The 25,943-nt window shown below is 40.8% G+C and overlaps 1 protein-coding gene across 1 annotated transcript in view; it reads right to left on the minus strand.

Moving 5' to 3' along the window:
• SV2C (synaptic vesicle glycoprotein 2C) overlaps window positions 1–25,943 on the minus strand; it is a 324,325-nt gene that overhangs the window by 140,855 nt on the left and 157,527 nt on the right. Inside the window, exon 3 of the mRNA XM_082264288.1 lies at window positions 23,151–23,331. Within this exon, the coding sequence (XP_082120414.1) occupies window positions 23,151–23,331 (181 nt within the window). The remainder of the gene's footprint in view (window positions 1–23,150; window positions 23,332–25,943) is intronic.

The following is a 25,943-nucleotide window of genomic DNA, read 5'->3' on the forward strand; positions in this document are numbered from 1 at the left end:
GTTCCAGGACCAGTTAGCCTTTGTGTGGGATGACTGCCAGTACACTTTCACCGTGCTTCCTGAAGCCTATGTTCATTCTCCAACATTTTGTCATTGACTGATTGCTTGAGATTTACGTAAGTACCCTGAATATGAAAGTTGGGGTGTTTCACTATACCAAGAACATCATGATCTCTGGGACAAAAGAAGATGTAAATGAAGCACTACACATGGGGAACAGAGGTGGGTTATTAACAGAGACAAAATCCAAAAACCCGCCACAGAGGTGAAATTCATGGGAGTGATGTGGACTGGGCCACAGAGTAAAATTCCAGAGACAATTGTGCAAACTATTCAGGCACTGTCGCCCCCTACTACCAAAAGGGAGGCACAGAAGCTCATTGGAGTTGTGGGATTCTGGTGAACATTGATCCCACATCTTGGACTGATCCTGAGGCCTATATACAATGTTACCAGAAAAAAAGAGTTCTCATGGGATTCAGAGCAGCAGACCGCATTCCTGGCTGCTAAAGAAGCCATTTTGCAGCATCAGGGATTGGGACCCAGGAGTCAAGGAGTACCATTTTAGCTGGATGTAGTGAATCAGGATGGTACCATATCTTGCAGTCTGTGGCAGCCAAATGAAAATAAAAGAACAGAGAACAATACCCACTGGATTTTGGTCCAAGCAACTGATAGGGGCACAGAAGAGATACACGCCCCTAGAGAAGTATCTGTTTGGGGCCTACACAGCACTTCAACATGTTTTTCCTGACCATTGCAGGAAAGGACACAGTCACTATCCATACTGCATTGCTAATAGCAGGATGGGTAAGATATAATGGACTGACCCCTAGGGCAACTGTAGCCCAGAACCAGAGGGGGTATTGCAGCTGGCAATGTCAGAGACATTTCAAAACAGTTAGCAGGGCTTGTCACTTTTACCAGCATCCAGCCAGAAGAAGAAATTCCTGTGCTGCACTCATCCCCCAATTCAAGAGGCTCCACCCTATGAGTCTCAGATGACATGAAAGAGTCAGCATGGTTTACTGATGGATCAACCAAAGTTACCTCATCTGGGTGTCAGTGGACAGCAGCAGCCTGCAACTTGAGTACAGACTACAGTACAGTCCTGCAGGAGACCAGAATTGGAGGGACCAGTCAATGTGCAGAGTTGAAAGCTGTAGTAATGACTCTTCACTGTCTTCAGGAAGATTCTTCATTCCGTGTCACTACCTACACTGACAGCTGGGTGGTCTTTAAAGGACTGACAACTTGGATGCCCACAAGGAAGTCCAAGAATGAATGATTCATGGAAAGGTGGTATGGGAAGGCAAGGAAGTCCGGGGCTACATCTGGAAGGAAGCTCGCTCCCGCACCATAAAAGTGGGAATGTTGACGCACATGTGCCCCTGGTCCCAGACTTTGAGAACTAAAACAACGTGGCAGACAAAATTGCCAATTTGAATGCAGTTATGCTAATTGATCCTATCTTGATGAACTTGGTCAACTGGGCCCACAAGCAATCTGGACATTTGGGCAGAAAGTGACATATGAATGGGCACAGCAGAGAGGATTGCCCATTTCCATTGTAGAGAGTCAGCCTGGAGCAGGGTTATGAGAGGGTTAATTGAAGAGCGCAGGTACTTTCCTTTCAGAGCTTCTTATTAATCAGCTGGTCTGAAAGTGTCAGTGAAGCGGTTTGATGAGAGAGAGAGAGAGAGAGAGACATCAGCGTACTCTGTGGAAGGCTCCACTTGTGGACTGTGACCTGCTGGGTAAGATAAAACCTCTGTAAAGGACTGTAGCTCTGGTTAGAGTTGGGAAGTATTGCCTATAAGTCCATTTGCTGCAGAAACCGTGCTTTACTCCTGTGTGAGACTGTATTTCAAGACAAGCCTGTCTTTTTTTCTGTTTGTTTGCCTTAAAGCTGAATAAAAGCATATTTTATTTTTACTGGACTGTCACTGAACCGGCTGTTCACCCCTCTGATCCCTTACACCATGGACATGATAAAGACTGTATTAGGGAACTGTACAGTGTGCGGAGAAGAGTGACAATGACCAATGCAAAAGTACTCCACCAGGTCGATTAAGAGGGGAGAGAGGCTTGCAGGGATTTGGCAGATTGACTTCATCTGTCCCCTGCCCCGGGGAAACAATGGACTGAGGTACTATTGCACTGCAGTGGACACCTATTAAGGACTTTTGCTTGTTCATCCTTGCAAATGTGCCGATCAAGCTGCAACACTTCAACTACTTCAGAAACTTGTCGTTGCTTATGGCTGTCCCAAGCAAGTCCAACGTGATAATGGCTCACACTTTACAGGATCAACAGTACAGCAATGGGCCAAAGATTCTGGGGTGCACTGGTTGTACAGCTTTACTGGTTGTAGAGGTTTACTGTATATAAAAGAATATGTTTGACTTAGAAATAGAAAACAAATGCCTTGGGAAAAATTACACAAACTGTCCTCATACAATGAGAACTTCAATACCATTGTTGTATGTTGGTCACTTCTGTTGTTCTACATTTAATTATGTAACTGATATCAACAAGTCAAGTTAATCAATGGGTAACAATAGCTTGACCTTCTGAAATATATAACCTAAAGCATGTATGAAACAACAGTGACATCTAGGAGGTAGAATTGGAGACTCCCATAGCAGACTGAGAAAAAGGACGTTTTGGGAAAGATGCCACACCCATGTGGGAATGGTAAACTTTCCAAATAAAAGGGCAACAGCGTAAGCTAAGAGGGGGACTCTATAGTGACTTAACACTAAGGGAGGTCTGTATAGCCAGAAGAAACTATACTGTAGATGCTTTTGCCAGGATCTCCAGCAACTGCTTATAGATTAAGGCAGAGATCCTTGTTGCCTACGGAGATCATGAACCCACTCTACCCTAAGTTAAGTAACTTCTAAGCATATTTCTACAGTTTACAGACCATAGTTCCTGCTTATTTGCTAGGAAGTAGGTAGCATTGTGTTTGTTGTATGTATATCTACCAGTCTTGTATTATATTCCTATTGTATTGTAATAGTTTTTTTATATACACTTTTTTTTATTTAGTAAAAACACATTAATACAGTGCAGAGGTCTAAGTTTCCTTGCTTATAATGCAAAGTAAGGTTACTAGACAAGTAAAACAGTACTAAATCAGTAGGTTACATCATCGGCACTTGGGAGATGGTATCTAAACCTAAATCAGTAGGTTTCAGCACAGAACATTTTGCTATTTCATGCAGATGATCCCAGTACAAGATTTAGTTTGAGGACCAGTGCACAATTACAGGAAGGGCTAATTTGAAAGGGGCCTCAGGGTATTACCACTACTACCATCTCTTAGAACTGAACATGGGACTACTGAATAATGTATATTCGACATGTCTCAATGGGAAGGAAGCAGTCAAAACAGAGGTATTTTTACATCTGTGTATGGAAGTCTCCAATCAGCCTACAAGAAAAACCTTTACCTGTGCACAACACACACATATACATCATTTTTTGTAAGTGGGACAGTCTTAACTGATAGTATCAGCAGTAAACCAAGCACAAGACTAGAACACAATGCAGGTTTGGCCTGCACTTTTAATCAGCAAGGCAGCATAAAATTCTACAATGCCCCCAGGCTCCAGGGTACAGAATAGAATTTATTAAGATAGTGAGAGAAACTAAACGTTTGTGAAGGAGGGGGGATATAGGAAATTCCTAAGGAGATGGTAGAGAGATTTTCTTAGAGAAGATAGTTTGAATGGGACTTTATGGGGAAAGGAATTAATAAACAGATTGGGGGGAAGGGAGAGAGGGTAACGTTTTAAGCAACTGAAAAATAAAGTATTAGCCCATCCTCTTCAACTAATGAAAATAGAGATTATACTATTGAAAAACACAACATTTTTTATACTTAATTTAGTTTCCTGAGGTTGTTGCAGAACCCCAGGTTGCCATCTGGCTTAGGGTTGACCACTATAAAACTTTACCACTCCCTGTTAGTTTCCCCTATGACCCAATGACAAACATTTTTTTTGCCTCTTCTAAAAAGGCTTCTATGAACTTCAAGGGTCCAAAAGGGTCTTAACTTTACTTTGACATGAAACAGTCAAAATGTCATGGTAAATTATGTTAGTTTAGCCAAGTAGTTCTGAAAATAGCTCTAGATTTTTCTCCAATAACTCTCTCCCACTGAATCTGAGTATCAGACAAGGTTTTTGACATCTTAACTTCTGATATACCTGTTACTGGTGATCATTTAGGCTTGCTTTCTGCTTAAAGAGTCTAACAATCCTTACAGGGTTTTCTTATTTAATATATTATATTTGGAGTGGCTTTCTTGTTATGGGTTAGTACACTTGATTTTCTCTCTGATCTTACAGGGGTCATACCCCTTTTCCAGTAATTTACTCTTTAAGGTAGGCACCAAAACTAACACTCTATCTCCTGGGTTAAAGACTGGCTACAAACTCTGGTCTTTGCCTCTTGGGCTTGCAGTCTATGTTCCCATACTATGAGCATGACTGCCGCTATCCTATCTTGCAATTAAACAATGTATATCCAGGAGACCCTAGGGATGCCTAGGATAAAACATGGTGTAAACTTTGTGAAGCATATCAGTTAAAAAAACTTGAAAATCTTTTGAGTATGGCAACAGGATGTCCTCGTCTTTTCCATCCTTACCAATCACTTTTTAGCATACCTTTTAGGGTTCTAAAAATCATTCCTACTAGCCCATGAGTTTTCAGGTGGTAGACTGAGGTCCGTAGGTGAGAAGTTTCAACAATTGAAACAGCTCAATGATTACCTTTAATGCAAAAGGGGTTCCTTGATCTGCCAAATTTCAATAGGTATACCAGTAAGGGAAAATATGTGGAATAACTCTTTTGTAATAACCATAAAGAACATGTTTCTGAGATAGTTGCTTTATATGCCTGATATGCAGGTGGCATATTTAAGGAATACTTGTATGTGATGGAGCCCCTTGGTGAACTTTGGCAGTGACCCATCCAGATCCATAGCAACCCTTACTAAAAGGACCTCAATTACAGGGCAAACTTACCAGTGGACTTCAAAAAACATATTTGGAATGCATTCATTTGACACTCTGGGCAAGAATTTAAGTACTTCTCAACTGCTTTATAAATACTGGCCCAGAAAAAAAAACTCTATTGAATCCACTCTTTTGTCTCCTATGACCCAAAATGACTATTATTGTCACTGGGGCAGTTATTTCCAACTCCCCAACCATGACTGCTAGTGGAAACTGTTATATACCTCTTATATACAGGTATCGACATCCCCTTTAGGTTCAGGCAAAATAGTACCTGATTTTCCCCCACAGTTCCCGACAAATTCATAGCCCAATTTTACACTGTATAGCAAGTAGTTAGCTACATGAATAACATGCGCTACAGTTCCACTAGGTCTCCTTTGAGAGCTCCACAGTAGGTAGTCTTTGTCATCGCCCTATATACATGGCACTCCCATTTAACCTGTGCCAAGTTCATCAGGGTGCACCAGACTGGCATGGACCATAGTGACGAGGCTTCCATACTCTAACAATGCCTCCACTGGATGTTCTTCTATTGTAATAGGAAACATCTGCTCTCCATTCTCAGTTCAGTTTAGTGTGTTGCAAGAACATGCCTAGGCTCATGTAATATGAGGCATTTGGCAGCCACATGCCCCAGTCCTTGGCACCATTAGCACCTAATATGACAAGTCTCTCTCAAGAGCTAGAAGGCCATTCATATCTAGCACTCATGGTTGTCTCACCCGCCTCTTTTTGCAAGCTCTTTACCCCTTTGATAAAGGAACAGTCTTTCCCTAGGTTGATGTTTCCCTGTTTTTAGGGGTTACCAGCATGGAAGGCGGATTCTGGAGATAGTCCTCAGTAGCTGTATATCACAGGTCTGTATGAACTGCTGTATTCTAACAGGCAAGACTCTTATGTAATGGTCACAGATTACTCGCTTGACAGTCAGAGAAGAATTAAGCATCTCCAGTTGCAACCACTTGTTTGCAAGGTGGAACAAATCATACATCTGGGACCTTGGAGGCTTCTCAAGGTTATATTCTTTTGTGAACACACACTGCTTTCAGATAGCCATGGTAACCCTAAACCTCACTAAATGTTTTCCTTTCCATGGATACTCCATGACATGTGTGTAGAAGATTCAGCGCTGAATAAATTAACTTGCAATGAGACCAGCAGCTAACACTCAAGGGCAATCCAACTCCTTCAATGAAATAAATAATAAATAGTGTAGCGCAGTCTATGATAGATTTTTGGGATTCAATCATTGGATAAAACACTTTAAACCAATAATAAATATATTAAATATATTAAAACATGTCTAAAAAGGAGATAGTCCATATAAGAGGCGATAACAGTCGGTAGAGGTAAAAAGTCCACTTGTGATATGGTGAAATAATAACAGGTGTGACTCTGGTGCTCAAATCCCTCCACCAAGCAATATCTGCCTCTCACCTCCAAAACATGACCCTGCAGGGCCAGAAAGCATAAACAATCTCCACAGGTAACCAACTCGTGTTGCTCCGATACAGGCAAGACCAAGACTCCAGCACTTGTCAGCACAAATAAGGATATCGCTGCAGCAGGTACAACTCACACTCGATTCCAAGTTTCCCAAGATATATAAATAAAAGAGGGGGAGATCTAGTGCTCTCTGTTGTAATACTGAAAGCTTTAATTCACTCAAAACATATTGCACTTACATTGTATCCGACCATAATAGGCATAGTAGTTGCAGAGTGTGCAGCGTGCTGGATGGTGCCTGGTTACTTCCTGGTTAACAGCCGTAGGACCGATTGACCAATCCCCCGTACGCGTTACGTCAGGTGGGCGTAGACTTCTTCAGCGGGGATGGTGATAGGTCGAAGGTCCGGCTTTTTATATTATCCCTAAGCTCCGCCCACTATGTCACTTCCGGCGTTTCACCATCGCCATGGAGACAGAGTGTCTCCTGAGACAGAGAGATAGAGGGGCGGGCTAAAAGTAATGATATTCATTCGGCCGTGTTTACAATTACATTTGTCACTAAGGAGACATACATATATCTCGGAGATCGGCCGAAGGATCACTTATAACAGCAGACTAATATTGTATGTCTTTCTTTACAGGAAGAACCATTTAGAAACTGCTCAAAGTTTTTTAATATTATTAAAAAACGAACTTATACTCAATCATTGATTTGTACTGTGTTGATCTTATAGGTCGTACGGCTATATTAGCAACCAGACACCAGATGGCAGCACTTTTGCTCACTTACATAGGGAACAGTGTTAAATACAATAATATACATAAAACACATTATAACCACATAAAAACATATAAAATCGTACATAAACCCCAATAAAATAGTATAAAATTTACTAAATAAGTATTTAAAATTTAAATATCATAAAAAGAAAAAACAATGACCATAAAAAATTATCTGTCTGAAATAAAACAATTCAGATCAAAGTCGACATTCAATCCTAGGGGCGTTAAGACTTTAGCCTCATAAATCCAAAAGGATTCGCGACGACTTAATTGTCTGATGAAATTACCACCCCTCCAATGGTAGCTTACTTTTTCAATCCCCCAGAATTTTAAGGTGCTTGGATTTTTATGATGATAATTTTTAAAGTGCCTAGATACACTGTGGGTAATAAGCCCCTTCCGTATGTTGTTGACATGTTCCCCAACACGTACGTGTAGAGCCCGCGAGGTGCGTCCAATGTATTGTAACCCACAGTCACACTCTAACATGTAAACCACACCTTGTGTGGCACATGTTATTAAATTTTTTATCAAATAGCTTTTTTGTGTGACCGTGGATACAAATTCCTTGCGTTTTTTGATATTTTTCCTGCAACTTTTACAAGTAGCACACTTCCCGCACGCATAAAAACCTGCCAGGAAAGGGAATATACCATTGCTCTTCACCTGGGGTGGATCAACTACTCCCGGGGCAACTTTGTCTCTGAGGGATGGAGCTTTCCTGTAAACAAATTTGGGCTGCTCTGATAAGACAGGGCCCAATACCCTATCCTCTCTCAGAATGGCCCAATGCTTACGGATGATTTTTTCAACTTTTTTATGTTGGATATTATAATCTAAGACCATTCGGAATTGCGTATCCACTTCTCTAGATCTGGAATTATCCAAAAGGCGATCCCGACTTGTGTTTTTAACCCATTCAAGCTCATTTTTCACATTTGTTTTATCGTATCCCTTTTCTAAAAACCTTCCTGTTAAAACCTCTGACTGTGTAATAAAATCCTCCTCAGTGGTACAGTTACGCCTTAAGCGTGTAAACTGTCCACGAGGGATATTACACAGCCACTGTCTGTGATGGCAACTGTCAAGGGGGATAAAAGAATTTCTGTCTGTGGGTTTAAAATAATTACGGGTTTTAAAAACACCATCTGCTTTGTACACTTCCAAGTCTAAAAAAATTATACTCTCATATTGCAAATTCCATGTAAGAACAATATTCTTTTCATTGTTGTTTAATTTGTTCATAAACGCTTCCAAACTCACCATGTCCCCCCGCCATACCATGAATAAATCATCGATATAGCGACGGTAACATATGAGCTGTGGGGGCAAATCTTCAAACACAGTTTCTTCCTCCCAGTGGGCCATAAATAAGTTGGCCACACTGGGAGCAAACTTAGCCCCCATCGCAACTCCTTTGACTTGCAAATAAAAACTATGGTTGTACCAAAAATAGTTCTTCTCAAGACAAAACTTTAAGCTCCTCTGAAGAAACCTAATTTGCTTTCTAGGTAACTGTGAATGAGATAGACCCCATTTAACCGCACTCAGTGCATCCGAGTGGTCAATAATGGTGTACAATGATCCAACATCCGCTGTAATCATTATACATTCAGTGGAGCTTGGTATTGTATTAAGTATTTGTATAATATGTTTAGTGTCTTTAAGGAACGATTTGGTTTTTTGTACAACCGGCTGGAGGAAAAAATCTATGTATTGACCCAACCTGGCCGTGATGGAATCAATCCCATTAACTATGGGGCGGCCAGGTGGGTTTTCCAGCTGTTTGTGTATTTTTGGCAGAAAGTATATTATAGGCCTCCTACAAAATAAGGGGTCTAGATACTGGGCCTCTTTATGAGTGAGGACTCCACTCCGTTCGCCTTTAGTAGTTAGACCATGTAGTTCTTCTTTGAACTCTAACATGGGGTCTTTAGACAAGATCTGATATGTGGAGTGGTCACTCAGGAGTCTCAACATCTCATTTTTGTAATAACTCCCACTGAGTACCACCAGACCCCCCCCTTTATCTGCCGGACGTATAACGATATCACTCCTTTTTTCCAGAGATGCAATACCTCTTTTGATACACAATGGGTCATACGCTTTTTTATACTTCAATTTATCAAGGTCACTACACACCATGTGTTTAAACACATCTAGGTGCTTAGTGTCCTGTCCAGGCGGATTGAAGGTTGATTTATTTTTTAGGGAGGAATGGTGGTATGTAGAGGAGGCGGAGTTGCGGGTAACAGGATTAGACAAGAAATATTTTTTAATGCTTAATTGTCTAGTAAATTTCTGTATATTAACATAAGTTTGAAATTTGTTCAAATTTCTGATAGGAGCAAATTTTAGCCCCTTATCCAAGACTTTGAGTTCGTCCTCCGTGAGGGGAACTCCACTCAAGTTATATATTCCTGTACCTATCGTGGCCTCTGCCTTTTTGGTTCGTCGTCCTCCTCGACATCCTCTCTGTTTTTTCTTTTTCCTACACTCTGATTGGCGTTTTCTAGTTGGTATTGGCTCCCCCTCCAATTGTAATTCTGGATTGGGGTTCTTGGGGCTGGGGACTGGAATTGGGTCCGTGGTCCCCTCCATGGGGACCTCCCTTCCTCTAAAAAATATTGTTGGTCAGCATCCTCAATATCACGGAGGGGGGTAAACCTATTCTGTGAAGGTATTTCTGAATAAGGTCTATACTGGGCATAATTTCCCTGTTGGGGTCTGCCTTTTCCTCTCCCTCTTCCTCTCCCTCTGCTTTTTCCTCTCCCTCTCCCTTTTACCACCTGCCAACCCTCACCTCCATTGTTGACAAATCTCTGAGGATAGTTATTATTGGAAGGGGGAGGGTTAAAGGAACTCTTTCTCCCTCTTCCACCTCCTTTCTTATTGTAATTATTCCAATTGTTTCTGGGGGTGTGCTGGTCATGGGGAGCTGGTATAGGGACATAATAAGTTTTCTTATTAGGAACTGTCTCTAATACCCCACTATTACTAGTGCCTTGGGAAGGTTCACTTATTTCCACTTGTGGAGACTCTTGGCTTATATGGAACGATAGTTGCCATTTATATATATCCTTTCCATTAAAATCTGCCAAATCTCGCTGAAATTTATTTTTCTTTTTTTCCTGTACTTCTCTATCCCATTTTTCCATTTTTAGTTTCAAGTCATTTGTTAATTGAGTTAAGTCTGGGTGGTCTTTAACCAACTCCACTTTATCTTTAATATCTTTTATTTGGGTTTCTAATGTGGTCATTTTTTTCTTTTTCCGATTTAATAAAAATACTAAGAGCTCTAAACCCTTATTGGTAAAGAAATCCTCCCAATCTTTTAGGGACTCGTTATCCAATAGACCATCGTTAGGAGGGACATCCCACCTTAAACGACGTGGAATTAGCTTAGCGGCGATGTAGTGTTCAAAGGACACTATGTCCCACCATACTTTAATTTTCTTTTCAAACAAAAAGCCCAGCTTTCTAAATAAATATGAAAGATCCCCCGGATCTTTAGATATGGTTGGTTTGTTTGAAAAGATCTCGTTAATTTTAATTTCCCGTTTTTCTAAATATTGGAAAATCTCCATAATTCTGCTGCTGAATCACATAGATTGAAAACTAGTATAATATGTGTGTAGAAGATTCAGCGCTGAATAAATTAACTTGCAATGAGACCAGCAGCTAACACTCAAGGGCAATCCAACTCCTTCAATGAAATAAATAATAAATAGTGTAGCGCAGTCTATGATAGATTTTTGGGATTCAATCATTGGATAAAACACTTTAAACCAATAATAAATATATTAAATATATTAAAACATGTCTAAAAAGGAGATAGTCCATATAAGAGGCGATAACAGTCGGTAGAGGTAAAAAGTCCACTTGTGATATGGTGAAATAATAACAGGTGTGACTCTGGTGCTCAAATCCCTCCACCAAGCAATATCTGCCTCTCACCTCCAAAACATGACCCTGCAGGGCCAGAAAGCATAAACAATCTCCACAGGTAACCAACTCGTGTTGCTCCGATACAGGCAAGACCAAGACTCCAGCACTTGTCAGCACAAATAAGGATATCGCTGCAGCAGGTACAACTCACACTCGATTCCAAGTTTCCCAAGATATATAAATAAAAGAGGGGGAGATCTAGTGCTCTCTGTTGTAATACTGAAAGCTTTAATTCACTCAAAACATATTGCACTTACATTGTATCCGACCATAATAGGCATAGTAGTTGCAGAGTGTGCAGCGTGCTGGATGGTGCCTGGTTACTTCCTGGTTAACAGCCGTAGGACCGATTGACCAATCCCCCGTACGCGTTACGTCAGGTGGGCGTAGACTTCTTCAGCGGGGATGGTGATAGGTCGAAGGTCCGGCTTTTTATATTATCCCTAAGCTCCGCCCACTATGTCACTTCCGGCGTTTCACTATCGCCATGGAGACAGAGTGTCTCCTGAGACAGAGAGATAGAGGGGCGGGCTAAAAGTAATGATATTCATTCGGCCGTGTTTACAATTACATTTGTCACTAAGGAGACATACATATATCTCGGAGATCGGCCGAAGGATCACTTATAACAGCAGACTAATATTGTATGTCTTTCTTTACAGGAAGAACCATTTAGAAACTGCTCAAAGTTTTTTAATATTATTAAAAAACGAACTTATACTCAGTCATTGATTTGTACTGTGTTGATCTTATAGGTCGTACGGCTATATTAGCAACCAGACACCAGATGGCAGCACTTTTGCTCACTTACATAGGGAACAGTGTTAAATACAATAATATACATAAAACACATTATAACCACATAAAAACATATAAAATCGTACATAAACCCCAATAAAATAGTATAAAATTTACTAAATAAGTATTTAAAATTTAAATATCATAAAAAGAAAAAACAATGACCATAAAAAATTATCTGTCTGAAATAAAACAATTCAGATCAAAGTCGACATTCAATCCTAGGGGCGTTAAGACTTTAGCCTCATAAATCCAAAAGGATTCGCGACGACTTAATTGTCTGATGAAATTACCACCCCTCCAATGGTAGCTTACTTTTTCAATCCCCCAGAATTTTAAGGTGCTTGGATTTTTATGATGATAATTTTTAAAGTGCCTAGATACACTGTGGGTAATGAAGCCCCTTCCGTATGTTGTTGACATGTTCCCCAACACGTACGTGTAGAGCCCGCGAGGTGCGTCCAATGTATTGTAACCCACAGTCACACTCTAACATGTAAACCACACCTTGTGTGGCACATGTTATTAAATTTTTTATCAAATAGCTTTTTTGTGTGACCGTGGATACAAATTCCTTGCGTTTTTTGATATTTTTCCTGCAACTTTTACAAGTAGCACACTTCCCGCACGCATAAAAACCTGCCAGGAAAGGGAATATACCATTGCTCTTCACCTGGGGTGGATCAACTACTCCCGGGGCAACTTTGTCTCTGAGGGATGGAGCTTTCCTGTAAACAAATTTGGGCTGCTCTGATAAGACAGGGCCCAATACCCTATCCTCTCTCAGAATGGCCCAATGCTTACGGATGATTTTTTCAACTTTTTTATGTTGGATATTATAATCTAAGACCATTCGGAATTGCGTATCCACTTCTCTAGATCTGGAATTATCCAAAAGGCGATCCCGACTTGTGTTTTTAACCCATTCAAGCTCATTTTTCACATTTGTTTTATCGTATCCCTTTTCTAAAAACCTTCCTGTTAAAACCTCTGACTGTGTAATAAAATCCTCCTCAGTGGTACAGTTACGCCTTAAGCGTGTAAACTGTCCACGAGGGATATTACACAGCCACTGTCTGTGATGGCAACTGTCAAGGGGGATAAAAGAATTTCTGTCTGTGGGTTTAAAATAATTACGGGTTTTAAAAACACCATCTGCTTTGTACACTTCCAAGTCTAAAAAAATTATACTCTCATATTGCAAATTCCATGTAAGAACAATATTCTTTTCATTGTTGTTTAATTTGTTCATAAACGCTTCCAAACTCACCATGTCCCCCCGCCATACCATGAATAAATCATCGATATAGCGACGGTAACATATGAGCTGTGGGGGCAAATCTTCAAACACAGTTTCTTCCTCCCAGTGGGCCATAAATAAGTTGGCCACACTAGGAGCAAACTTAGCCCCCATCGCAACTCCTTTGACTTGCAAATAAAAACAATTAAGTCGTCGCGAATCCTTTTGGATTTATGAGGCTAAAGTCTTAACGCCCCTAGGATTGAATGTCGACTTTGATCTGAATTGTTTTATTTCAGACAGATAATTTTTTATGGTCATTGTTTTTTCTTTTTATGATATTTAAATTTTAAATACTTATTTAGTAAATTTTATACTATTTTATTGGGGTTTATGTACGATTTTATATGTTTTTATGTGGTTATAATGTGTTTTATGTATATTATTGTATTTAACACTGTTCCCTATGTAAGTGAGCAAAAGTGCTGCCATCTGGTGTCTGGTTGCTAATATAGCCGTACGACCTATAAGATCAACACAGTACAAATCAATGATTGAGTATAAGTTCGTTTTTTAATAATATTAAAAAACTTTGAGCAGTTTCTAAATGGTTCTTCCTGTAAAGAAAGACATACAATATTAGTCTGCTGTTATAAGTGATCCTTCGGCCGATCTCCGAGATATATGTATGTCTCCTTAGTGACAAATGTAATTGTAAACACGGCCGAATGAATATCATTACTTTTAGCCCGCCCCTCTATCTCTCTGTCTCAGGAGACACTCTGTCTCCATGGCGATGGTGAAACGCCGGAAGTGACATAGTGGGCGGAGCTTAGGGATAATATAAAAAGCCGGACCTTCGACCTATCACCATCCCCGCTGAAGAAGTCTACGCCCACCTGACGTAACGCGTACGGGGGATTGGTCAATCGGTCCTACGGCTGTTAACCAGGAAGTAACCAGGCACCATCCAGCACGCTGCACACTCTGCAACTACTATGCCTATTATGGTCGGATACAATGTAAGTGCAATATGTTTTGAGTGAATTAAAGCTTTCAGTATTACAACAGAGAGCACTAGATCTCCCCCTCTTTTATTTATATATCTTGGGAAACTTGGAATCGAGTGTGAGTTGTACCTGCTGCAGCGATATCCTTATTTGTGCTGACAAGTGCTGGAGTCTTGGTCTTGCCTGTATCGGAGCAACACGAGTTGGTTACCTGTGGAGATTGTTTATGCTTTCTGGCCCTGCAGGGTCATGCTTTGGAGGTGAGAGGCAGATATTGCTTGGTGGAGGGATTTGAGCACCAGAGTCACACCTGTTATTATTTCACCATATCACAAGTGGACTTTTTACCTCTACCGACTGTTATCGCCTCTTATATGGACTATCTCCTTTTTAGACATGTTTTAATATATTTAATATATTTATTATTGGTTTAAAGTGTTTTATCCAATGATTGAATCCCAAAAATCTATCATAGACTGCGCTACACTATTTATTAGATACTCCATGACACCATGGCGCCATGACACCATGGGCTTGCAAGCGAAAGTAGACCGTTGAGTTAATAAGGGTGCTAGCCCAGTGCTTCTCATCTCAGAAATACAAAGGTAGGCTTCAACATCATCCTCCGGTGATAATTTCCATAATCTGCTTTGCACAAGTTATTGAGGTGTCGAAGTTGGCTCTTAGGCCACCATCTTCCTCTCCAAATAAAGCATGTATCTACCACTGTAGAGACAGGTTCAGTTGCTGCTATCCCTTTAACCTTTTCACTGCCACACAATGTGCTCCACTTTTAAACTTAGCTGGCCAGACCATTGTTGAAATTTTTCCTCTACTTTTTTATTTTTCCCTTACAGCTTTTAGAGTTTGTTAAAGACCCCCCAAACCATATATTTTCTGAAAGCACATGACCAGTAGAATACAAATAAGGTGCTATTGATTTTTGGGGCACAATAATTTTTGGGCAAATGTTTATCAAAACAATATTTTTGCTAAAAATACACACAAAATCATTATTAGCAGATAAAAACACAGCACATTTTACAAAAGTCCTAATATATATAAAAGCTAACCTGTTTTGAGTTAATAAATAAACACTATTTGTAAATTTTAGACTGTGCCTTTTTGCAAAAATCTAGAGGTTTTCATTGTTCCCTTACAGCTTTCAGAGTTTGTTTAAGATCCTCCATATATTTTCTGAAAGCACATGACCTGTAGAATAAATAGAAGGTGCTACTGATTTTAATGCCCTGCGATATTTGCGCAAATGTTTATTAAAACTATATATTCGCTAAAAATTCTCTAAATTCATTTTTAACAGATATAAACACAGCAAATTTCACAAAACTCCTTGTAAATTCCTACTAAATATACAAGCTCAACCTGTATTGAGTTAATAAATAACAAATGTTTTTAATTTTTAAATTATGCCTTTTTGCAAAATGGTGAAAATTGAATGTACGCAAAAATGTAAAGAACCATATTTCTCAAAAAATCTGAAGGTTTTCTTTGTTCCTTTACAGCTTTCAGAGTTTGTTAAAGACCCACCAAACCATATATTTTTGAAAAGCATAGGACCAGTAGAATAAAATGAAGGTGCTACTGATTTTTAATCAGTAATACCCCACGATATTTGCGCAAATGTTTACCAAATCAATATTTTCACTAAAAATTCACTAAAATCATTTATAGCAGATACAAACACAGCAAATTTTACAAAATTCTTGCTAAATTGCAACTAAATATAAAAGCTAAACTTTCATTGAGTTAATAACTAACAAATATTTGTAAATTTTTAGTTGCACCTTTTGCAAAATTACTACTAAAGCATCACTCACATGTGGCATACTAAAGTGTATGCTCATGGAGGGCTATGTTTATCTGCACGGGGATGTACAGGTGTTCCACGCATCCCTGTACAGGCAGTCCCATTTATGTCAATTGGGATGCAACGGCTGCACAGCCATAGCTGCTGTTCCCAATCTGACATCCGTGTGGGTGCATGACCCCGAACGCAGACAGGGTGAGCTCAGGGACATGCATGCGGACTTACATGGATGTCAAATTGGGAGCAACGGCTCTGCTCGTGCAGTTGCTACATCCCAAATGACATCAATGGGACTGCCTGCACAGGGATGCAGGGAACACCTGTGCATCCCTGTAAAGGTACGCTGTGTATACCCAGTATGAACAAGTAAAATAGCCCTCAGAACACCAGATGAAGTGGATCTGCAGCCTCGAATCCAAAATTGAATCGGTTCCCGGATATTGTTTGCATGTGGAGAGAAATTAAATATCCATAGCGTGACACTGTATGACAATCTCTCAAACACCCAAAAAGTGAACCTTCATTATGAAAATGAAAGGAATGGCCACCACACCAGTGCAATCAACACTGCCAACGGCCAGGTGATAAGTGAATGAGACAACCCAATAGCCACCAAGAGGATAAGAACCACCACCAAACTCACTGCCTCTTACCAGAGTCTGATTAATACAGGCCAAACAAGCAATCTAAGACTTCGGTATGTGCCAAACACCATATGCCAAACACCATATGGAAATGGATGCAGAAATGTGAGGAGACACTCAGAGGTCTGATGATCTAGACCAAAATCACTGCCGCTTACCAGACTGTGACAGGTGACAAGCTAAGGGTCTCAAACAATCCTCTGGATACCGATATCAATTGCTCCAAGTCCAGCCGACCAAGCCAAAAAGGGAGACAAAAAGGCACTCCATAGTGTAAAACCAAACAAACTTTAATTCAAAAAAGGAGAGCAACTTACAGAAATGTAGATGGAAAAAGCGTGGATAGGATGCGAGCCGCCGGCCGGTCGGCTCCTTCGCCCGTCCTCAAACTCAAAGCAGTGACGTCAGCACGCCGCGACCGACGCACGTTTCGTCAGATATGACGTTTTCAAGGTGTCTGGTGGCTCATATTTCAAGTAGAAGATTTTGGAAGATTTTCTGAGTTTTGGGACATTTAGTTGACCATTAATAGTCTATATGGACACTTCTTCACGATTTATATGATTTGACATTTATGTAAATATTTGACAACATCATTCATTAGCGCGACTTACCCATTCCATGCTTTTTTTGATTGTTTGTCGCAATTTAAGTCGCTGCTTGAACACAATAGTTAGCGCAGTTATATTCTATACCTTATCCAGTATGAACAAGGCCTTAAAGGTCCCTTTAACACATGCAGATCGATTGGGTCTGTCTGTCCATTTTTCAAGCGGGTCCAATCGGACCACCCATTGTTTTCTCTAGAGAGGCTGATGTTAATTGTAATGTGTCCGTTTACACCTGCCTGCATCTGATCCGATCCGATCTGATCTGGTCCACTAAAAACAGACGATGGGGATCCCATTCCCCATCCATCTAGCAGATAGGATCGGTTTGAAATTGACAGGTGACCCATTTCCATCCGAACTCCCCAAAGAGAATAGCAGGCTGTGTCCTTGTCCTTTCTGCATCAGCGGAGCGGACCTGTCATCCGCCAGAGAAATCTGCATGACAGAGTCTGACCCATGGTTTATTTATTTATTAATTTGATTTATTTACAATTATATATATATATATATATATATATATATATATATATATATATATATATAATTGTTTTATTTGGGGGGGTGGGGGCGGGGGTCTTTGGTGAGATATCAGGGGTCTAAACAGATCCCCATATCTCTTTTTTGTCCCCTTCTCTGCAGCACTTTACATGAATGAATAAGGAGTTTGGATAGAACCTCCTCATTCATTCATAAACTGACAGTCTGACACAGTATTTTTCAACCTGTTTTTCAACCAAAGCACCCTTTAAAATCTGGCAGAATCTCGAGGTACACCAACCAAAAATTAAAAAAAAAATGGAATTGTTACTTACATCAATGGGATTCAGGAATGCAAACTTCAGGAATGCGTTGTACGGGGTGCAAGGTTCAGGAATGCGTTGTACGGGGTGCAAGGTTCAGGAATGCGCTGTACGGGGTGTAAGGTTCAGGAATGCGCTGTACGGGGTGTAAGGTTCAGGAATGCGTTGTACGGGGTGCAAGGTTCAGGAGTGCATTGTATAGGGTGCAAGGTTCAGGAATGTGTTACACGGGGTGCAAGGTTCAGGAATGCGTTGTACGGGGTGCAAGGTTCAGGAATGCATTGTACGGGGTGCAATGTCCAGGAATGCGTTGTACAGAGTGCAAGGTTCAGGAATTAGTTAAACTGCAAAGACACCAATTAGTTAAACATTGCACACTTATCCTAAAATCTTGATTAGCAGTATACAGAAGTTCAGATGGAACATAAATGAGTGGAGTCGAGCAGGACATGCAGCAGTGTAACATCTTTCCAACGCAAGCCAGGGATTGATGGGCAAGCCGGGGGCGGCCGCAATGAGAAATATTGGAGCTGTCAAATTGAAGCAGTGATGTCAGGATGGGCGGGGCCGGTATGTGGGGCTCCGTCCCTTTGTTCCAGCTGGCATCGACAGCCTGTGTACATTGCTGGCCGCGGAGGAAGGTGGCAGGAGGCGGGACCGATTGTAACTACTGTATATGCACCCACAGCGGTGTATAATTCAGGTTTATTATACACCGCTGTGGATGCACATAGAGTAGTTACAATTGGTCCCGCCCCCTGCCACCTTCCTCCCCGGCCAGCGGCTGTTTGTATAAAGTAAACAGGACAAAGGGGCAGAGCCCCACATATCGGCTCCACCTACCCCGTCATCAACGCTTCATTTTGACAGTTCAACTCACTCTCATTGCGGACGCCCCCAGCTTGCCCACCAATCACTGGATGCTAGATGGATGTTACACTGCTGAGGCATGTAGCCCCCGAGTTCTTGGCCAACCGCAGGCCTTTTGGACTCGGGGCTAATCATTTGAAATATGCAATACTGCTAAGTGGGGGTCATTTTGCCGTGGCACACCTGGGGACTCTTCAAGGCACAGTAGTGTGCCATGGCACACTGGTTGAGAAACCCTGGTCTCACATATAGTAAACTCTCTGTTTACAATGATCAGCTTATGAGCTGAGCTGTCAGTGGACACAGGAGCCATTTGTAGTGATGGCTGACTTGGATTGTAATCCCCTGATCAGAGTTATAGAATTGTTTAGCAGAGTCTGCTGGACAATTCTGTTATAAGTTCATTGTCATTGAAGTGACCATGAACTTATAGCAGGGGGGAGAAATTAGGTCTGTACAGCTTGTGAAAAGGGTTACGGAAGCCTGGTGGGCTATTGTAAGTTGTTGGATCTTCTGGGAAGTCAAGCTGTTTGACTTTTTGCTAGGTAGCAATTGTCAGTATGAGATGGTTCACATATTGTTCAATACTAGGTGTCTGTCTTTTATGTCACTACCTGAGCTCTAATCACCAGCCATAACTGTTACTGGCAGAGGTAAACCATGCATGAGACAGGGACAACCAGGAACAGTCCAAGCAGGTTTGACCTGCACCTGAATGTTATATCTGCACAAGGCAACAAAAACAGTTTCAATGCATCATAACACAAAACATCTACATGTCTGAACCACTAGCTAAACTCAGATTAGTTCCTTAGTAACAGGATGCCCTCTAATGGATTCCAAAAAACAGAAAAAGGCGGCTCTTGTAACTTTTTTTTAGTGTTCTGTCAACAGTCAGCCAGTTTGCTACACACAGCTGAGAGAGTAAGAAAGGGTGAGCTGAGCATCAGACACCTGTTATATAGAGACTTGTGGACAGATGGGACTAATAATGAGGTTTGGCTACCGGGTAAGATGTGGATATAGAAATGATGGCTCTACCCAAAGCTCTACAAAGCCTCTGGGCTCCAAACTCAGAAAAGAATACATTAAGATTCTGAGAAAACAAAAAGTTTATTTTCTCCACACTCTCCATATCAACCATAAACTCTAAAGCCTTTCACCCTGTGTATGTGAGAAACCTAGGTGAGGTATACACCCCATCCACATTCCTGCTGCCGAGGGCTTTAACCACTTGCCGTCTGCTCACTAGAGCAGTGGTTCTCAATTCCGGTCCTCGGGACCCACTAACAGGCCAGATTTTAAGTATTACCTTGGGGGATGCAGACTAGAATACCACAATCACTGAGCAGCAAATGAGATCACCTGTGATTATCTTGCAAACCTGGCCTGTTGGTGGGTCCCGAGGACCGGATTTGAGAACCACTGCTCTAGAGCACTACTGCGGCAAAGTGGCTCGATAACATCTGACGACGTAGACCTACGTCGCCAGACACTCCCCTTTCTCGGTGGCGCGCGCGCCGCCGGAGGCTCTCTCCCGCTGCTCTTCCCCGATTGTCGGGGAATCGAGTGTGGAGATCCGCCCGCTTGTGTAAACAAAGCGGGTGGATCTCCGAAGTGACAGGCAGGGTCAGATTGCAGGGTTCAGCATAGCTGAACATGCAATCTGTCCCTGTGTCACTAAGTCACCTCCCCCCACACATGTTAGTAAGCACCAGGCATACATTAACCCCTCCCTCTCCAATAAAATTAACCCCTTCCCTGCCAGTGTAATTTTTACAGTAACAGTGCATATACAGTGGGTACGGAAAGTTTTCAGACCCCCTTAAATTTTTCACTCTTTGTTATATTGCAGCCATTTGCTAAAATCATTTAAGTTCATTCTTCTTCCTCATGAATGTACACATAGCACCCCATACTGACAGAAAAACACAGAATTGTTGACATTGTTGCAGATTTATTAAAAAAGAAAAACTGAAATATCACATGGTCCTAAGTATTCAGACCCTTTGCTCAGTATTTAGTAGAAGCCCCCTTTTGATCTAATACAGCCAGGAGTCTTTTTGGGAAAGATGCAACAAGTCTTTCACACCTGGATTTGGGGATCCTCTGCCATTCCTCCTTGCAGATCCTCTCCAGTTCTGTCAGGTTGGATGGTAAACGTTGGTGGACAGCCATTTTTAGGTCTCTCCAGAGATGCTCAATTGGGTTTAAGTCAGGGATCTGGCTGGGCCATTCAAGAACAGTCAATGAGTTTTTGTGAAGCCACTCCTTCGTTATTTTAGCTGTGTGCTTAGGGTCATTGTCTTGTTGGAAGGTAAATCTTCGGCCCAGTCTGAGGTCCAGAGCACTCTGGAGAAGGTTTTTGTCCAGGATATCCCTGTACTTGGCCGCATTCATCTTTCCCTCGATTGCAACCAGTCGTCCTGTCCCTGCAGCTGAAAAACACCCCCACAGCATGATGCTGCCACCACCATGCTTCACTGTTGGGACTGTATTGGACAGGTGATGAGCAGTGCCTGGTTTTCTCCACACATACCGCTTAGAATTAAGGCCAAAAAGTTCTATTTTGGTCCCATCAGACCAGAGAATCTTATTTCTCACCATCTTTGAGTCCTTCAGGTGTTTTTTAGCAAACTCCATGCAGGCTTTCATGTGTCTTACACTGAGGAGAGGCTTCCGTCGGGCCACTCTGCTATAAAGCCCCGACTGGTGGAGGGCTGCAGTGATGGTTGACTTTCTACAACTTTCTCCCATCTCCTGACTGCATCTCTGGAGCTCAGCCACAGTGATCTTTGGGTTCTTCTTTACCTCTCTCACCAAGGCTCTTCTCCCCCAATAGCTCAGTTTGGCCAGACGGCCAGCTCTAGGAAGGGTTCTGGTCGTCCCAAACGTCTTCCATTTGAGGATTATGGAGGCCACTGTGCTCTTAGGAACCTTAAGTGCAGCAGAAATCTTTTTGTAACCTTGGCCAGATCTGTGCCTTGCCACAATTCTGTCTCTAAACTCTTCAGGCAGTTCCTTTGACCTCATGATTCTCATTTGCTCTGACATGCATTGTGATCTGGAAGGTCTTATATAGACAGGTGTGTGGCTTTCCTAATCAAGTCCAATCCATATAATCAAACACAGCTGGACTCAAATGAAGGTGTAGAACCATCTCAAGGATGATCAGAAGAAATGGAAAGCACCTGAGTTAAATATATGAGTGTCACAGCAAAGGGTCTGAATACTTAGGAGCATGTGATATTTCAGTTTTTCTTTTTTAATAAATCTGCAACAATGTCAACAATTCTGTGTTTTTCTGTCAGTATGGGGTGCTATGTGTACATTCATGAGGAAGAAGAATGAACTTAAATGATTTTAGCAAATGGCTGCAATATAACAAAGAGTGAAAAATTTAAGGGGGTCTGAATACTTTCCGTACCCACTGTATATAGCACTGATTACTGCAGTAATGTCACTGGCACCCCCAAAAGTGTCGAAAATGTCAGTCAAGGGTTCTGATCTGTCCGCCGCAATGTCACAGTCCCGCAAAAAAAAAAAATCGCAGATCGCCGCCATTACTCGTTAAAAAAAAAAAAACACCAAAAATGACAGAAATCTTTCCCTTAGTTAGTAAACGCAATAACTTTTGCGCAAACCAATCAAAATATGCTTATTGTGATTTTTTTTTACCAAACATAGGTAGCAGAAAACAAATTGGCCAAAAATTGAAAAAAAATTGGATTCTTACATTTTTTTGGGGGGGAATTTCATATAAAAAAATGTGAAAAATATTGTTATTTTTTCAAAATTGTTGCTCTTTTTTTGTTTATAGCGCAAAAAGTAAAAATCGCACAGGTGATCAAATACCACCAAAAGAAAGCTCTGTTTGTGGGAAAAAAAGGACGTAAATTTTGTTTGGGTATGGCATCGCACAACCACGCAATTGTCCGTTAAAGTTGCACAGTGCCGAATCGCAAAAAGTGGCCCAGACGTAAGACAGCAAAATCCTCCGGTGGTAAAGTGGTTAATATACATACCGTATGTAAAACAAATTGATGCACTTTTACAACATACTTAGATATGTACTTGTTTAGTTCTGTGACTTCTTTTAATGACTAAATACATATAATAGTAAAAATGTCAACTTACCCAAATCCAGAAAGTAATCGACAGACTAGAAATAATCCATATCCTTGAACAAAGGAGGACAGGAAGGCAAAGAATCCATTGACAGACATGCATATAAGTAGAGACTGTTTCCTCCCAATTTTGTCCGCTAGGCCTCCCCAAAAGAATGCTCCGATCATCATACCCAGATAGACTATACTGCCTAGGGGAAAAAGACATTCATTATTACAAAGTACATGTGAAAATGAACATAGCAGATTTAATATTTCTACATTTCTACATAGAGTTATCATCATCTATTGTAGCAACATACACAGATACACCCATTACACCATCATACAAAATGTCATTCTTACTATACCTAATAGCTAATTAGTAGTCCAAGATTCTAGACTTCACCTGCAGATTGTGGTGCTAGTAAAATGTGAAATTACAGAAAGATTATTGTATTGTACAAACAAAACATTAAAAAGATAATATTATAATGGTGCATTGTGGGAAAGAAATGTTCAGTAGAGGATCTGACTTGACACCCCTGATCCAGTTAATCTCCCTGCCAGCACTTCAAACTTCAGGTTCTATTGCAAATTATTATCAGCTCTATATGTCACAGAGGCCTATGGATCAAAGGATCATTCTCTGACCCACAGTCCAGAGGGTAGATCCTGAAGTAGGAGGTAATCTACATTGCACAATAGATTTTGACTGACAGATCATATGATGGATGGCCAACCTTTTTTTTCAACCCAGTGGTGATCAAATACCACCAAAAGAAAGCTCTATTTGCATGAAAAAAAAAAAAATATATCATCATTTGCATACAGCATTGCATGACCCTGCAACTGCCAGTGAAAGTAGCACAGTGCTGGATAGACAACAGTGCCCTGGTCATGAAAGGGGTAAAACCTTCCAGGGCTCACATGGTTAACTGGCAATTGCTCGGTCATGCAACATTGTACCCAAATGTAATTTATATAATTTTTTTATACAAATAGAGCTTTTTTTTGGTAGTATTTGATCACCACTGGGTATTTTTATTTTATATTACATAAATGAAAAAAGACTGAACATTTTGAAAAACAACCAATATTTCTACTTTCTGTTATAGAAACATATCCAATTAAGTCAAATTTCATCAAAAATGTAGGCTAAAATGTATTTTGCTAAATATCTTTGGTAAATCCCAATAAGTCTATATTAATTGGTTTGTGTGAAATGTATAGCATCCACAAACTATGGTATACATGGAATTTACGCAGCTATAGACACTATACCAGTAATGGCGGTGATCAGAAACTTATAGTGTGATTGTGATAGTGTGGTGGACAATCTGGCACTAACTGACACTGACTTGGAGGGACACTAACTGACACTAAAACTAATATAGTGATCAGTGATAATACTGTACACTGTACTAGTGACACTAATTGGTGGCAGGGGTAATCAGAAGAGCAATCAAGAGGTTGAAGTGGTTGTAAATGATTACCTTGTAAATCAACCCATTCAGTTTGAAATAGAAATGAAAGACAAAACATTTGTGTATAGATTTAAAAAAAACATTATAAATACATGTTTTCCCTTTTTCATAAGTCATCACATTCCCTCTGTTCCTTCTGTTCTCAGCTGCATAAGAGCTGGGGGAAAGGGGAGAAGCAGCAGGACACTGAGCTTCCCAGTTTAAGGCTGTACGGGGGTGGGGCATGTCAGGACAAGTCTGATCATTGGATCATTCTATTGCAGTTCTAATAATGGCCACTAGATGGCAGCAGAGTGCTCTGAGTTCAGTTTACTGATAGGATAGAGCTAAAGATTCTCCAAGTGCCGGAAGCGGACGTCCTGTGACGAAACGCGTAGGGTGGAGTCTTCTGCGTCATTACGTCACTTCCGGCACTTGGAGCCAGAGCCGTGGAACGCGGAAGCTTCCCGGCTGAAAACTACTGATCGCGGATAGCCTGCAACCTACTCTGTGAGTCACTACACTTAATCTTTTCAGTTGTATTAAAGATACGGCACCATGGGGTTTCCTTTCTGTGTTTTTATTTGAGGAATATAAACCTACAAACGGCTATAAAGCATCGGAGGAACCCCTGGGCATCATCTTCTCTTATTCAGTGGAAGCTATAGCAGGTTGTATACAGGGTGCGACACCTAGTGGCCACGCTGGTGGTTGCAACCCGGAGCCTTTTTTATTTTTATTTTTATTTATATTGAAAGTTCTTTTAAACTGATCGGCTTTCTATTGGAATTCTTTTCACCCCTGCTCACATTAACACTCATTCAAGGAGTCTTTTTCAACTTTTAATTTATTCACTATTTATAAGTTCTTAAGTATAAAACATCACTGATCTGATGTACACTGTACAATATCTACAATTTTGAATAAAATTCACTGTCTCTCTCATTTTCCTTGTGGGTTTTTTGCACTGTATTATTGCATGATCATCTTTGAGTTCAATTAAAACCGGTCTCTGCTTAGACCGTGAGTCACTTGTGCACTTTATAATTTATTTATTTATTATATTCAAGTATCACTATTTATTTGACCCAATATTTATTCACCTAATGCACTTAATCACTTAAAAAGATAGCGCCGTTTTCAACCCTCTTTGCACATATTTAATTCTTTAACCCTTTTTGGGTTTGGTTGTTGGCAGCTTACACCTTACAATTAATATACACTTGATACATACTCCATAGCGCTGGTCACTTCTGTTTATTTTATACCTACCTTAAGGGCTGGTTAACAACACAATTTCTGAGTTCTGGATGCGTCTTTGAAAATGCGTTTACACTCATTTTTGACGCTTTTTCAAT

This window comes from Pelophylax lessonae (assembly GCF_965119305.1).
Source record: "Pelophylax lessonae genome assembly, chromosome: 1".
NCBI classification, from domain to species: domain Eukaryota; kingdom Metazoa; phylum Chordata; class Amphibia; order Anura; family Ranidae; genus Pelophylax; species Pelophylax lessonae.